The sequence below is a fragment of the Lissotriton vulgaris genome, chromosome 10 (genome assembly GCF_964263255.1).
Source record: "Lissotriton vulgaris chromosome 10, aLisVul1.2, whole genome shotgun sequence".
In the NCBI taxonomy this organism is placed as follows: Eukaryota; Metazoa; Chordata; class Amphibia; order Caudata; family Salamandridae; genus Lissotriton; species Lissotriton vulgaris.
Window position 1 is genome coordinate 627,175,091 of NC_141698.1, and position 17,669 is coordinate 627,192,759.

The 17,669-nt window shown below is 45.5% G+C and overlaps 1 protein-coding gene across 1 annotated transcript in view; it reads right to left on the minus strand.

Annotated features, from left to right (window-relative positions):
* Positions 1–15,788, minus strand: part of RHEB (Ras homolog, mTORC1 binding) — a 302,445-nt gene extending 286,657 nt beyond the window's left edge. Inside the window, exon 1 of the mRNA XM_086941465.1 lies at positions 15,384–15,788. Coding sequence (XP_086797591.1) covers positions 15,384–15,435 — 52 coding nt within the window. The 5' untranslated portion in view covers positions 15,436–15,788. The remainder of the gene's footprint in view (positions 1–15,383) is intronic.
* Positions 15,789–17,669: the final 1,881 nt, after the last annotated feature.

Genomic DNA, 17,669 nt, shown 5'->3' on the forward strand with positions numbered 1-17,669 from the left:
AAATGTGACATAGATTTTCCCAAAATACACCTTTTATGGTACATTGTAACTACAACGTATGTATGACATTTTGTTAGCGGAGGCTGACTGGCCCCTACCTTTTGTTCTCGCTACTCCAAGAGGGGAGGAGGTAATACTCCCTAGTTTCGCGCACACAGTGTCGAAAGAGCATGCGCTGAATTATGCAGAAGAGTGGGCTAAGGCCCTAGCTCCGGCTTTGTACCGTACTCACTGTGGTTGGGATAAATGTTCTCCCCGACACGAGATTCCCATAAGGTCGATGCCACAGCCTCAACCTCAATATCCCATGCGACATGAAGCCAAGGCTTCCGTGGCAGAAATCCTTGAGCAATTGGAGTATCAGGGAGTAATTGAAACTTGTGTGTCTCCGATGAATAACCTACTTTTTACTGTGACAAAACCGGACGGTCCGTACCGTTTGGTATTGGATTACCGGCATTTCAACTTGCATTGCCGTACCTGTGCAGTACAGAATACGCATGGCTCTGCTTTAGTGGATGGTCTCGTGCGTAAAAGGTTTAATACCACACTTGACATATCCCATAGTTTTTTTGCCCACAACTTGTCCGGCTTAAGTAGTCAATGGACCAGTTTTACAAGTAGTAGCAAACGGAGCCAATACAAACGTTTACCTACGGGCTATAATAATAGTCCAGGTGTATTTGCTGCCTGTATAGTCTCTCTTTTAGAGGAGTTGACCCAGAGGCGTGTTCGTACTTGGATTACACCTATCTCACGGACGACGAAATTTGGGTGCATCTGTGTCGCGTTGACCGCATAATTTGTTGTTTCGCCGACTTCGGTTACAAATTCAACTTTGCAAAGTCGCACATTGCAGAGTACACAGTGTTGTTTCTGGGCTATGAGCTCAACAATGAAGGCTGAGGCTTAGCTCCCCACTTCTTGGGAAATGCGTACAGCTGCGCGCTCCTACAACTCTGAAAAAATGACAATCTTTGCTAGGATTTTTAAATTTCGGGCGTACTTACATTCCTGATTATGCCCAGCGTATCAAGCCATTATATGCCTTGATACAACCGACTTATACCAAATTTTGCTGTCAGCTTGAACATACAGCCATCTAGCAATTCTTGCAGGCTGATCTTCTTGAATAAAAATTCTTGCTGACTCGTGATAACCACACCAACCTGGTGATAAGAATCGTACCTGGGGCGGTGGGTTTCACGTACCTTACTTTTAATGAAGGAGACACAGTAAAGATTGCTTACAAGTTATACTTGTACACTTCGGCTGAAATGCGATTTTCCACTGTGGAAAAAGTTTTGACAGCAGTGCAAATGGCAATTCTGAAGGAACGCACACTGTTGCAGTGAAAACGCATGTTGGTTGTTACCCCGTATCCTGCCCTGGAAGCAGTGACGAAAGCCAGTGTACCAAATTCAAAAGCCTTACACCCACGGTCAATACAATGGGCTACGTCTTTGACGTCTCCCGATGACACGTTTGTCTTTGACGCCTCCTTACAGGCCCAGGAGTTCTTGCAGTATGAGTTTGTTCATCTTGCTCCTCTGACCATGCGTCCTTTGGAGGAGTTCTATTGTGTCATTTACACTGACAGTTCTGCGCAAGTTGTGCATGGGTCAAAGCACGCATATGTCCCAGCCTGCGCTATTGTGGTTGGTACAATAGTGAATGGTGAATTCAAGTCCGATGTCGTACATACTCAGACATTAGGGGACTGTACTGCACAATTGGCAGAGCTACGTGCACTGATGCTTGCATTGGAGTACGCAGACCCTGGTGTGACTACTCTCATTGTGAGTGTTTCTTACTACTGTGTCCAGTCTTACAATGACAATCTAGTTTTTTGGACTCTGAACAATTATCGTGATTCCAAGGGTAGCACAATAAAACATAAAATGATCTGGGTTCGAGTGGCAGAACTCAAGGAGCAATTGCCACTTGTGTATGTAATTCATACTCTTGGTCATCAGCGTTTAGGAGTTCACGCTGTTGGCAATTCTTTGGCTGATGAGGCCGCAAAATCAGCGGTAGCTACATACTTGCTTGCAGCAGTTACTCGTTCCAAAAGTAAAATAGATGATGACAACTTAGCAGCAATTGCCGCAACTGAGCAGGGTGAGAAATATAATACTGGATTCCCTTCGAAGTACTCTTATCACTTAAGTCCCGATAAAGTACCTTATGTAAAGATACTCGACGTTGGTGACAGATTGATTCTCAACGCAGACCCACACTGATTACAGCTGCCCATGAAGGTGTTGCATCCGCTCACACGGGCGTTTCGGCTACTGTATCTCAGCTTCAACTGCGTTACTGGTGGCGGGGACTGTACAAACAGACGCAAGATTATGTCCTTCAATGCGGCATATGTCAGCAAATCAAGCCTTCTTCAGCTGCGCGTCCGCCCCGGACACAGTTGTGCATTTCTAATAAACCACTTGGTTGTGTTTATTTAGATCACTGCGGTCCTTTTTCCTTCTGATACTGCGTATAAGTACATCTTAGTTGCAGTTGACTCTTGCACCGCTTTGTTGGGTTATGGCGGCACCGAAGTGATGATTCACTAGCTGTCATAAGAGACTTGCGTATCTTCGTGAGAATTTTTGCCTGTGGCACCTTCCATTCTGACCAGGGTCCAGCGTTCACCTCTAAAGCGTACAAGGATGCCATGGGGTCTTTGGGGGTCCAAGTCCATTTTTTTCTACATATAGGCCTGAGGGTAACAGTGTTGTGGAGCGAATGAACCGTGATTTAAAGCAGTCTTTGACAGCTAGAGTCATAGGTACTGGAAGGAACTGGCTAACCTATCAATAGCGTGCTCTTAATAATCTCCCTAAAAGGTCTCTGGGACGGCGGACCCCATACGAAATGCTTTTTGGCATCAAAATGTATGTCCCGGACCTTGACAGTCTAGACTCTGCGGCAACTGCTGCACCCTTTGACGTGGATGAACATTGTAATGTTTTACTGACTCTACAAAAGACGAGAGACAGTCTTGCAAAGGAACACTTGCCCTGCAAGTCTGATGCTGTGTTGCAGATCCCGGTAGTTGGCTGGCTACCCAGAGTTGGAGAACTGGTCCGTGAGAAGATCGAGAACAAGAAAGAATTTGGAACCTCGTACCGAGCACCAGTTCCTGTACTTGAAGTGCAGGGCACAAGAACAGTAATGTTACCACCATTCCAGGTCGTAAAGAAAAGAGGGACATCTCCATAGACAATGTCAAATTACACAGTGTCCAATTCTTCTTAGTATGACACCTGCGGTCTCCTGCCCGGCTATGCCAAGAAATTCTGTTTTGGTGCCGGCTCCTGGTAACAGACCTGCTGACGTTGTCTTGGAGATGCCTGCTGTATCAAGTCCTTTAATGAATATTCCACCTCAAGATCCTCTTAATGAGACTGAGTATACATACCCCACTGACTTGTCGTTGCCTGATTTAGAAACTACGGTACAAAAGGGGGTGGTGATGGACAGAGCATCTGAATCAAACACTTACACCCAGTCAAAATATCTGGGTTTAATCCATCACCGTTCTTTTGGCCCACTCTGCCACCCCAGTTCAGACATGGCTATATGCAAATCAGTCTGACCCTGTGCCTCATGGGAACAGTCCAGCCCGAACTGCCAAGCCATGTCTTCCCTGGACCGGAAACAAGCTTCCGAGGACCGGTTTCTGGCATTCCAGCCGTCTTCAGCCCGGCTTGCTTGAATCCCGTGGCAAAGTGAGCAAGGGAATCACGTCTGAGCATACCCTGCCACTCTTATGGCAGCCAAAAGCGGTACAAAAGGGGGTGGTGATGGACGGAGCATCTGAATCAAACACTCACACTCAGTCAAAATATCTGGGTTTAATCCATCACCGTTCTTTAGCCCACTCTGCCACCCCAGTTCAGACATGGCTATATGCAAATCAGTCTGACCCTGTGCCTCATGGGAACAGTCCAGCCCGAACTGCCTGACTGGGTGAGAGTGTTTGATTGATTTAGATGCTCCGTCCATCACCACCCCCCTTTGTACTGCTTTTGGCCGCCATAAGTGTGGCAGGGTATGCTCAGACGTGAGTCCCTTGCTCACTTTGCCACTGAATTCAAGCAAGCCGGGCTGAAGACAGCTGGAATGCCAGAAACCGGTCCTCGGAAGCTTGTTTCCGGTCCAGGGAAGACATGACTTAGCAGTTCGGGCTGGGTGCCAAGTTCGTATTGCTGGATAAATTATTTGGAGCTGATTGTGCCGGTGCCACTGCCCACATCACAGCGATATTCCTAATTTGTGCCCCAATCTCGCCCTGTTTCGCTTTTTGTTTGTGCAGCCATTTTGTTGTTGTGCCTCCCAGCCCGTCTCTTCACCCCGCTCCCGCTTCCCAGCTGACCCTCCCTCTCACTAATAGTTCAGGACTGACCCGTATATTCCAGCGCTGTGACCGTTCTGACGAGTTCAGAAGCGGTCGCTCTCCACGCTCCCAGCCACCTGGTATCGTAGCACTACTGCTCATTGCTGCCAATACTTAATTGTGCTCTGCTTGCATTGTGTGGAATTTTAGCTGTGCCTAATTAACAGCGTAGCGCTATATCGCATGGCCCACATTGCCTGTATTTAGCGCTATACCGCATATTTTGCATTGATAGTAAATTAATTTGGTGCCAAGTTCGTATTGCTGGATAAATTATTTGGAGCCGATTGTGCCGGTACCACTGCCCACATCACAGAGATATTCCTAATTTGTGCCCCAATCTCGCCCTGTTTCGCTTTTTGTTTGTGCTGCCATTTTGTTGTTGTGCCTCCCAGCCCGTCTCTCCACCCCGCTCCCGCCTCCCAGCTGACCCTCCCCCGCCCCACCCCCCTCCACTATCCACTTATGACAGATGCATTTGCGCGCAGCGGTCGCGCCCCATGCGTGCCGAAGGTGCGCCAAAGGTAAGCCAGTCTATGCCCGTCCGCGCCTAGACCGCGCCCAGCGCCATACCCCCTGGCCCCTGCAAATTCCACTCCAACCGCATAACGTACAGCGCCGCTACCCTCACTGCACTTAACCCCAGCCGTCTCCCCAACTGCTACCAAGCCGCCCCAGGACACACCCATGGACCCTTCACCTGCCACTCCTGCAAGTTCGACTGCATCAGGACCCACACCAAATCCACAAACTCCAACCAGAACTCCGACACTAACCACCTGAAATGCATCCTGCTCAACACCCGCTCGGTCCACAGACACGCCATTGACCTTTGGAACCTACTCGACACAACATCGCCGGAGGTCGCCTTCCTTACAGACACCTGGATGAACGCCTCATCAGCTCCCGACATCGCCATAGCCATCCCGGATGGCTACAAGATCATCCGAAAGGACCGCACCAACCAAACAGGAGGAGGCATTGCCATCGTCCATAAGAACACCATCCGCATCACGACCAGTTCAGACGATAACCTCACCACCGCCGAACACCTTCACTTCCAGATCCACACCGACCCCAAGACCACACTCAGAGGCACCGTCCTCTACAGGCCACCAGGACCCCGCACACAATTCAGCGAAGACATCACTGACTTCATCAGCCCACACGCCCTCTCCTCCGAGGACTACATTCTACTGGGAGACCTCAACTTCCACCTGGAAAAGAAAAACGACAGCAACACCACCACCCTTCTGGCCAACCTGGCCAACCTCGGACTTGAACAACTTGTTTATACCCCCCACCCACTATCCCGGGCACACGCTCGACCCAATCTTCACCTCCAGCAAGCACATCTCCTTCAGCCACACCACAGCTCTCCATTGGACGGACCACAGCTGCGTTCACTTCAACTACAAAAAGACCACCACCCACACCCAATTCCCCGAAGAAACTGGAACAAAATTACCATCGACCAGCTCTTCACATCGCTTCACCAAAACCCTCCTGCCAAATCATCAGACCCAAACCAAGCAGCCACCAACCTCACACAATGGATCACCCACAGCGCTGACGAACTAGCACCCTTGAAAAACCATCAAATCAAGCAAGGTAGCAAAAATTCCCCCTGGTTCAACGATGACCTTAAGAAATCCAAGAAGTTCTGTCGCACCCTCAAGAAAAGCCTGGAGAAAAAACCCAACCACTGACAACCTGGCACCTTCAAGAATGCCACCCACAAACACCACCAACTAATCCGATCCACCAAGAAATCAGCATTCAAGGATTGACTTGACAACAACGCCCACAACAGCAAGGAACTATTCAACATCGTCAAAGAATTTACCAACCCTACCGCCGGCACCAACGACATCACTCCCTCCCAAGACCTCTGCGACTCCCTAGCCTCATTCTGCCACAACAAAATCACCGACATACATAACCGCTTTGAAAACCAGTCCGGAGACCAGTCCACTCTACCCACCTCCGAACCAAAACCCCCCTCTAACAACATTTGCGCCTGGAACCCAATCACCACTGAAGACACCATCCGCCTGATGAACTCCATCCACTCAGGATCGCCAACCGACCCATGTCCCCACCACATTTTCAACAAAGCAGACTCCATTATCGCACCCCATCTCCGAGACGTCATCAACTGCTCCCTCAACTCCGCTACCTTCCCGGAAAGCTGGAAACATGCCAAACTCAGCGCCCTTCTGAAGAAACCCACAGCAGACCCCACTGAACTTAAGAACTACCGCCCCATCTCGCTCCTCCCATTCCCTGCAAAAGTCATTGAGAAAGCCGTCAGTCAGCTCGCCACCTTCCTCGAATCCAACAAATCCCTCGACCCGTCACAGTCCGGCTTCCGAGCCAAACACAGCACCGAAACCGCCCTCATCGCAGCAACTGACGACATTCGAACACTACTGGACAACGGAGAAACAGTCGCCCTCATCCTACTTGACCTCTCAGCAGCCTTCGACACAGTCTGTCATAGCACCCTCATACAACGCCTCAGCAACATCAGAATACAAGGAAAAGCATTGGACTGGATCATCTCGTTCCTCGCCGGAAGAACCCAGAGAGTCCGCCTCCCCCCTTTTAGATCAGAGGCCTCCGAAGTCATCTGTGGCGTACCACAAGGATCTTCACTCAGTCCCACCCTCTTTAACGTATACATGAGTCCCCTCGCATCCATCGCGCGCCAACAAAACCTCAACATCATCTCATACGCAGACGACACCCAGCTGATCCTCTCCCTCACCAAAGACCCAAACACCGCCAAAACCAACTTACACGAAGGAATGAAAGAAGTAGCCGAGTGGATGAAGAATAGCCGTTTAAAACTGAACTCTGACAAAACGGAAGTCCTTATCTTAGGTTCATCCCCCTCTGCTTGGGACGACTCATGGTGGCCACCGGCCCTGGGAACCGAACCCATACCTATGGACCACGCATGTAACCTGGGCTTCATCCTAGACTCCTCCCTCTCGATGACCAGACAAGTCAACGCAGTCTCATCATCATGCTTCAACATCCTACGCATGCTCAAAAAAATCTTCCGTTGGATCCCCACCGAAACAAGAAAAACGGTCACCCACGCACTGGTCACAAGCCGACTGGATTACGGAAACACCCTTTACGCCGGAACCACAGCCAAACTACAGAAAAAACTCCAACGCATCCAAAACGCCTCAGCCAGACTCATACTAGACATACCCCGCCAAGCTCACATTTCCGGTCACCTGAAAGACCTCCACTGGCTCCCCGTCAACAAGAGAATAACATTCCGTCTCCTCACCCACGCACACAAAGCCCTCTACGACCTAGGACCCAAATGCCTCAACACGCGCCTGTCTTTTTACACCCCCACCCGCCAACTACGATCGTCCAATCAAGCCCTCGCCGCAATTCCGCGCATCCATAGATCCACCATGGGAGGGGAAGATCATTCTCCTACTTAGCGGCCAAAACCTGGAATTCTCTCCCCACCCACCTACGCCTTACGCAGAACCACCTCTCCTTCAGAAAGCAACTAAAAACTTGGATATTCGATAAGTAAAGTACCCCCCCCCAAGCGCCTTGAGACCCTCTGGGTGAGTAGTGCGCTATACAAATTTTTGAACTTGACTGTTCCCATGAGGCACAGGGTCAGACTGATTTGCATATAGCCATGTTTGAACTGGGGTGGCAGAGTGGGCTAAAGAACGGTGATGGATTAAACCGAGATCTTATGACTGGGTGAGAGTGTTTGATTGATTCAGATGCTCCGTCCATCACCACCCCCTTTTGTACCGCTTTTGGCCGCCATAAGTGTGGCAGGGTATGCTCAGACGTGAGTCCCTTGCTCACTTTGCCACTGGATTCAAGCAAGCCGGGCTGAAGACGGTTGGAATGCCAGAAACCGGTCCTCGGAAGCTTGTTTCCGGTCCAGGGAAGACATGGCTTAGCAGTTTGGGCTGGACTGTTCCCATGAGGCACAGGGTCAGACTGATTTGCATATAGCCATGTCTGAACTGGGGTGGCAGAGTGGGCTAAAGAACGGTGATGGATTAAACCGAGATCTTTTGACTGGTGAGAGTGTTTGATTGATTCAGACGCTCCGTCCATCACCACCCCCCTTTGTACCACTGATTTAGAAACTAGGTTGGCAAATGAGTCCAGATTTTCCTTTGACACCAACTCTTCCACATCAAAGTCACCTTCAAAGGTTTCAGTTTTTGCAACATGGTTCAGAATACATTTTTTAATTCCTCCTTGGACTTACATTTGGTTAGTACTTTTTTCAATTTTTTTGTTTTGGTTGGTACTTTTTTCAATTTTTTTGTTTATGTCAATTGGATTTGTAATTTTTTTCTTTCGTTTGGTGAATGGCCAATACGTTGAGAAACGATTAGTTATTCGACCAATTAATGGAACATTGGCACCCTACTTATCGTCCCACCGCATCAAGAGAGACTTGGAGCATGTTAACATCACTGCTTGGCCAGTTTTAGATGGAATTGTTTGGGATGCAGTGAAGTTCCAGATTCATGGTCCGACTGTAGTCATTAATGTCCCAAATGTACTGAGGGTTTCCATGGGGCATGTAATTAAGCAGAATATACATGCTGATGATTGGGATGTTCAGGCTTCGTTTTCAGATTTGAAATATTATGCTGCCTTTGATGCTGAAGATTTATAATTGAATTCTGCTAACTATGGGGACTTGTATTGTTACCAACACTTTGGAAATCACTACCTGCACAAGGCGAACACAAGAAGGAATATGGTGAATTATACCCAATGGGAACACTGCCCAGCTCCTATAGAAGGGAGCTCCAAATCTCTTTTAAGGAGATTCACATATTTTACTGATTTCAATCAAACAAAACCTAATGCATTTTATTTTAAGATGACCGAAAAGTCGTCTTCCAAAGTTAGACTGTCCCACACCAAATCATTATATTCCAAGTCCTTTCTTGACCAATTGGCTCTAGGGGGCTATGAGTTGTGGAAAGATGCTATTGATCTTAAATCTGCTTGGGGTTCTAAAAGCTGGCAAGTGCAGGGCACAGAGGCTTTGCATCATGCATGTCTCATCCCGAATCATATGCTGTTTTTGAATTCGACTATTTAAACCACCTGCTTTGGATTGGGGACTCCCCAAAAATTAAATGCACCTTCTTTTCCGGAGTTGGAAGAGTATCCCGGCTGGGATAATTACTCTAAAATAACCATTAGAGAATTGCAAGTGTTAATGCTGAATTCTTCCTTTAACATCTCTAGTTTGGATCCTGAGGGTTGGTTGTTGTGGCACAAAAGTGCTGATTCCTGCCAGCATCGGTTTCTGGGTTTGGCCCGTGGCTACACACAGGTTAGGGTGGATCCCCGTTTTGTGAGTGACCATTCGGTCACTACTTATTCTGTGGGTAAGCTATGTCAGACTTGGTACAAACACTCCACTTTAGCGTCAGTTAAATTTCACCTGTCTAAACTGACTGACGATTTTGACCTGAATGACTTTATTAAAGGCCCTGCAACTGGCAGATCCAAAAGATGGGTATACGCTATTTACAAAGAGGTTTGGAAACTGTCCCAGATTGAAGCTGCTTCGAGGTTGAGAGCTATAGATCAAGCTAATTTAGAAAAAGGTGCTTGCTGTTGTAGATAATAGCATTAATACCCTTTCTTCCTGCATTTACACTTTAGATAATATTGTATTGTCTGTTGTCGATATAGTGCAAGACGGTGTTTCTGTTTTGTTCCATGGTCAAAATCAATTGCGTTCTATAATGCAGTTTGCTTGGACATTACAAACGTTAAAGGCAGGACGAGTTCCTTGGGATTACATGAATATGTCATCGTTATTTGCACCTTTTAATTTGACTGACAAACAGCCATTCATGTTGATGAAAGATGCCACGTTTTCTATGTTGCATATTGAAAAACTTGAACTCTTGCCATTTTCTGTGGCCACGACAAATTCTGCTGTGTGGCTTATCCACTGAATGATAACGTTACCTTTCAGCCTGTTTAAATTTAAAGCTTGCATGAAGTGCTATGCTATAGGCAGATATGAACCCTTAGGCAGCACTTATCTCCATGAAGCTTGGTCATTACCATTTACCTATAGGTGTCTGAGGGAGGGAAAAGATTTGAATGGTGAGGATTGCACAACAGTGCCAGATCACTCTTTAATGTATAGACACATACAATTGCATGGCTCTTGTAATCAGGAGGCCCCTAATTTGGCCTGTACTTTGAAAGGCACTCCGACACCTGCTATCATACCAACGTTCACTTTACTGGCAAACGGGAGTTATTTACTGTTAAATAATGCGGATTGTTGTGGGATGTTGTCCGGTATTGCTTATGTGGTTATGGTCACTGAGCGTGTACTTTGCTGTAAAAATGTTCTGTTTTATCCTCTGCATGGGAAACTGGATGTTCCCATCTGGCCGCCGATTCCGACCTTGAAAGCAGAGTTAAACCAAATGAGTCGTTGTAGAGCGCTATTGTCTCAAAAAGAGGTCGCTTTTACATCAGCTAGAGAAAAATTTGTCCTTCACGTGGCAAATACCCGCGCTGAAGTGCATGTGTTATTAAATACTGACCTGCCCTTGCATTTTGGGGAGTTAATTCACACTACCTTTAATGCGTCCTCGACTACGGGGATAGCACACTTTTTTAAAGTCATGAGCAGTGGCCTTGTGACTTCTTTTCAAACTATTTTTGATGTGTTCCCCGCATTTTTTCATTCAATTTTTTCCAGCCTCTTTGGTGGATTTCAATGAATGCTCACATTAGTTGCTGGTGTGATGCTCTTGCTTTGTTTGCTTAAAAATGGATGCACATCCTGAAGCACCCGACGCTATGTCCCGGCTATTGCTGCTCCGCGACCGAATGTTTAGTTACTATGGAACGCTGCCTCTAGCGACATTGAGTGCAGCTTATGGATTATCGTTTTGATTCTCCTTTTTCACATGCGTTCAGCCCGTCTTCCATTGCCTGAGCTGCGATTTTGACTGGGCCCTGGATTTGTGGCTCTGCGGTATGGTGTCTCCCAACGCGGATTATGACCAGCTGATGAGCCCCTTAGTGGTTCATGACTTGCTCTGTTCTGGCGGCGGGATTATGGCTGTGTCAGCGATACATGGAATAATGGGGCGTTAGAATGTTTTTGCAGCGGCGCATGACTTCTTGGCACGCAATTATATTGAAGATGATCCGAGTTTTCCTCTGATGGGACTAGGGGCTCCAATCGTTGAGTAACATGTGTGTTCATTCCTACTATTAGTTGGCTGAAATGTTTTCAGATGAGGACAAGGACTTCCTATTGGAGGCTGTTGCAACATACTGTGCTTATACGCTGTTGGAATGAGACACTTTATTCATATACCTATTCTCTCTTTTTTAGCTACTGCTTTCTTAGCTACTGCTTTCTATCAGACAGCGAATAATTATATATTTTTTTGGCACATTTGAACTTGACTCTGCTTTTCAGGCTTGGTCTCTGCGTTCCTAAATCGCCAACGTTTATATCACGTGCTTCGATCAAGGGAGGGTGTAGTGAGGAAGAGCCTTACATTCACACAGTGTTAAGTTAGCATGGGTTTATTAGAAGCTTAAACACCATTTTTGCTTTCCTGCTCTGCTTTGCACACGACACGCACTTGCAATATTGTTTAGAGATGGCTGAGTATTTTGCTTCAGATGAGAATAGCTTGTTATGCTACATTTCTAAACTGCCTCGCTAGTTTAGCCTGCAAATGGACAGCCGAGTGTCAAGGTTATCTTGGACACTGTCTGTTATTCGGAATGATCCTCGCACATTCTAGTCATAACACATATGCAGCTGTGGCCACATCCGATACTGGCGCGTTTAATAATGCACTGTGCAGGTATGATCAGACACAGTTGGAGAACATTTGTATCCTGACAGCTTGTGCAGAACTCGATGTGATCCACTACTGCGGAGTACCAGAGGTATGGGGCCGCCCAAGTAATCCTATGAGATCTTCATTAGTTATAAACTAACTCACTAACTAGGGAGGGTGAAATATAGGTACATTTTAAACCTGTTTCCCGTTAGCAATATAAGATGCTTTCTCCCTTTGTATTTTATGGAATAGTAACAATGCTGACAACCTTGTTTCTGATAATATGTTTGCTTGTATTATCCAAGGTAATGCGCACAAGAACACGGCTTTAGAAATACACATTTAAAACGTGCACGTGTCTCTATTTACTCCTAGTTTTGGGCAGGTGTAAGACCGTAACGAAAGAGAGCTCTTGTTAGCCACCTTACCTGGGGTAACCTAAGTTGCATGTCCTGGGGAGACTAATCATTGGTGTTTTTGCTATAGGATGAAGAACCAATGAGTCACAGATTGCTAGTCTGGTAGGGGGTTTGGGTACTAAGGTGGGTTTTGGTACATCCTAATTCACTGTGGTCCTAAGTCTCTATACACAGTTCTGTGTAGGAGCAGAATCCCTGCTACAGTAGGCAGATCTCAGAGGTTCCGGAAGGAGCCCGAGGTTCATGATCTGTTGGCAGAAATTATTCTAGTATTACATTTTTCCTTGTTGAAGACGTTTAATTATGTATTCATATTAAAAGTTTCTTTTTGTTTGTTTGGTGTGAAAGTTTTTAAAAAACAAAAAATAAGGATGAGTAAACTTTAGGGCCCAATTACGATATTGGACACCGTTGTGGTCTGGGACCGACCAACCATATAGGGGCGGTCGAAAACATCCATATCCTAATGGCAGCTTGTGCGGTAAATGGAAAAGGCATGCAGCACAAACTGCCACTGAAAAATAGAGGTTTTCAACAACCCTGCGCCGTTTGGTAGGCACCACATGGTGTAGGGATGTTTGGAGGGCACAATAGGTGCCTCCCAGCCCCATAGCGGGTCCATCAGGACCGCCCCAATGCTTATCCAATCTCGAAAAGGGGTTGAAGACTACCCTCTTAAAGAGCACTACATCACATTACATTTACAGTCCCCAACCCAGCCTCCTCTATTTCTTACTAACTTTATGGTAATATTTGACCGTGTACAGTGCTTTGCTGCCATTTTGCTAGGTTTGTGCTCTAGAAATACCATATACTTAACAGATTTGTACAATGGGAAGCCTTAGTTGTAGATTGTGACTCTACTATTTAAGATCTTAATACATCACATCAAGTAAGCGTATAGAACTATATTATATTAGCAAATGTCAAGAAAGCATGTTACATTTACAAAGTATATGCTGGACTTTGGAGTCCCATGTCCCCAACTGTACAGGTGAGCTGAAGTATTTATACCAAATTTAGAATAAGGGTATTTTAGGGAAGGAATAAATACAACATGGTAGGAGTTAATCCCCAAGTACAGTTGAAAACAAACAGTTTATGTTGCCAAAGTACAAAACTGCCATTTGGTCAAACTGCTTTTCAACTGGTATTGTCGATATGAGTTATATGGTAAAAACGTAATAGGTGTGCGAGTGTATAAATAATATACTTGTTTCTTCCAGTATATATTTAATGCGCATTAAACCCGAATATACCATATAGGCGTGGTGCCTAGCTACACAATACAATTAATGTTACCTGAGTGAAGAGATATAAAGGGAAAAGAAATGTGACTGTATGCTGGTCTTTGCTGCCTTTTAGCTAAGTTTTCGCTATAGAAATACCATATACTTCTATAAACTGATTTGTATAATCGGAAACCTTAGTTGTAGATAGCTACTCTACTATTTAAAATAGTAATACATTGCATCAAAGAAAGGTATAGAACTATAATAGCAAATATCAAGGAGACAAAATGTAGACCATATTATGCATGTTACATTTACAAAGTATATGCTTGACTTTAGAGTCCTGTGTCCCCCAACTGTACATGTGAACTGAAGTATTTACACCAAATTTAGAATAATGATTTTAGAAAAAGGAATATTTGCCAAATAGTGCATATTTTACGGTTTAATCCCCAAGGGCAGTTAAAAATAAGCAGTCCATGTCAGCAAATTACAAAGAAAAGCATTGTGGCCAAATAGCTCCTTCTTTTCAACAGACATTGTCTTTATGAGTAATAAAGTAAAAACTTAATAGCTATGTGCATATATTTGTTTCTACGAGTACATTGTCAATGCACATTAAACACGAACATATCACATAGGCGTGGTGCCTAGGGACACCATACAATTAACGTTACCGGAGTAAAAAGATATAAAGGGAAAAGAAATAACGCTTTTTTGAAGGATATAACTGTAAGTACTATGTTATAAGGACATATGTGCTTCACAACTGGACAAACGCCAACTTTGGGGGTTAATAGGCAATCCCGATGCGAAAAATACCCATATTTCATGTCATTCACATTTTGCTGATATGCTCTAGCAATGCTCCTTTCGAAGAAATAAGCAAAATGGTGGCTGACTGGCTGCAAGTGAGGAGCGATGGCCGGTACGCGAAGTCAGTGAGAAGCTGCACGCTACTGTGTTGTAGCCCAAAACCTGACGTTTACATATGTACCCGAGTAGTGGGACACGCACCCCTCACTGAGGGCCATCTCTACGCGAAGGAGCATTTACGTGTCGTTTTAATAAGACACTATGGCAGCGCGTGTCGATGAAAACTCGTGAGTGGCTAAAACATGCTGATGCCGTTTGCAAACTAACATGTATAGAAAAGGCAAATCGAGGCAGCATACAGGAAGAGGCACCGCTGACAGCTGGAACCACTCGGGCACCTAAACCGCCGGCGCCACCTCAGCCGGGCGTGAACTGTCAATCGAATGTGGAGCTGCTTCACTGTGTGCCAGGACACATCTCGCGCCCATCAAACTGCACTAGAATCGGCCGCGGGGCCACCTTAATGTCGCAATACACCTCACGGTCACCTACTTACGTCACAATCAGCCTCGCAGCCACGTCTTGCGTCATAAGCCGACTCCAACCAACCCGTCCTCCCGTGTTGTGGCCACGCGCGCGCTGTACTCACCCACAGAGCGGTATCCCAGAATGGCGACCTTTCGAGACTTGGGCTGCGGCATCTTAAAACCCACCGAGAACCGCCAGCTGCTGCCCCCCTTTCAGATCTAGCCTCGGTGTTTAAGTGTGCTGCATCAATCCCGTTTCGCCTGTCGGTAACACACCGGAGTATTCCTGTTCGTCGGCTGAAGTACGTGAGCGGATCCAGTTAAGCACGCTTCCCTCTTACACACTTTACTCACGACTCTGGACGTCAGCGCTCGTGACTCGCGTTGATGACACTTCTCTTTCGGTTACACATTCGTATATAAATATTCGTATATTAGAACTTGGGAGGTTCTCGCATAAAAGTGTACGAAAAGAAAACCCGCTGCGTCATTCCACGCCCAGGAATCTGAAATTCAATATTCATAATGGAGAGCTTCCGATTGGACGAGCTGCGGTGACTATTAGCCAATCAGTGCAAAAGACGCCCTAGTGTAGAAGCAGCGTCTCGAAACATTGGATGGCTATACTTGACAATTTAACACGCTGAGAAAGTCTGATTGGACTCTTCAATCTACAGGGCATGAGCATAGTTGACTACCGAGCTCCGATTGGTGGAAACTTCAGAGTACGACCCTCGGTTCCCTTTCTTAACATATATATATCACTGTGGACGATTGCTTATTTTAGATAGCTCACCGGCTCCGTTTTAGAAGTGGAGGCAACTCTAAGAGTGATAAAAAACAACTCTCAATACAAGTAAAGGTTTCTCTCTTTGAATTTAGGGTAATAGTTATACGTTCGTCCTTCGAAAGGCAAGTCAATGACCACTAGGCATCAGATAGTAGGAGATAGTTTGTGTTGATTAATCCTAGCATTCTTCTGATATTAACATAGTGTACGGCATTCAATAGATTTGCGAATACTTGCTTAATTACGAAACATAGCTGTGCGTGTATGTATATATTTTATAAAGTGGCCGTTGCCAGACTACGTATTGCATTGAAGCATTTTTTTTTTTAGCGTTTACTACCCCTACGCGAGGCTTTTAAGTGCTTAACTACATGTGATGTGTATCAAGCTGTGCCACGTAGGGTGTGTGGTTGAAAGTGCGTTCTTGTTTTGTGATAAAATGGGGAATTGTTTCCATCATGTTGTGAGTAAGGACCACAGCAGCAGTTATTGTGTTATGGAACATAGCAGTGTGGTGTGCTGGAAGCTTTGACTACTTCTCCAGCTCCTTTCATGATATTTCTTATGACTAGTATGTATGCTTAGCTGGTTATTGCATTGAGTGTCCACTCAGATTTTTTGTATAATTGTGGTCCTGAGCTGGCATAGTGGAAGGAGAGAGAAGTGGAAAGATCTGCTGGGATCTTTTACTATCATCCGCTATGCAAGCCTTCAAATCAGCTACTCCAGTTGTCTTCAGTATTTGAAGTATGCAGCTTCCTTAGCATGGTCATATACTGTGGCTGTTCATTCGGAAAACAGTACCACTTTCAGCGAACCACTAAGAGATCTCAAATCTGACATGCCTAGGAGTGGACAAGTGAGCCACAGCAAGCCCTTAAGGCTTAAAGCAACCAAATGAACTCCATTAGCAGATTACACTCTTCAATACTTCAATACTTCCAAATTGAACTCTCCATAGACACCAACCCCTCAGGTCTCTGTGCAGTTCTCTTGCAATCGTGGAGAATGGACGGCCTACCACAGCTGTGCACTCAAACTCACTGAACAGACATAATCACAATTTGAGAGCAAAACAATAGCAGTTGACGGTAGATGTAGACACTTTTTTGACTTTACATGTACAGCCACACCTTTTGATGGGTAACACTAACAGGCCCAATGGGTAACACTAACAGGCCCAATGGGTATCACTAGCAGGCATCTTCCCAGACTCTTGAAAGGGAGCAATAGTAAAGCCCATTCATAAACAAGCATTGGAAATGCAATAGGTCTCGCATTAGGAAAGTTTGAGCAATTGGTATTGTAAATGACACTTTTTTTTATTTATGTGTTAGTTTTGAAAATAGCAAAAGTAATAGCTTTGTCAGTTACAATGTCAATAGTTTTAACTTTCGCAAATGTGACACCTATAGCATTTGTAATGCAATGTGTGTTGTCTTTACGTGACTTAGATGTATTGATATTGCAAATAACAATGGCTTTTAATTTTGTAAATAATTAATACTTAAATAAAATGTATTGTAATTTATAAATGGCAATAGCTTAAAGGTTTGTAATTTAATTTTGTGAAGATTATGTTCAGTGTATTTTATTGTGACGAAAATCCAAGAACATT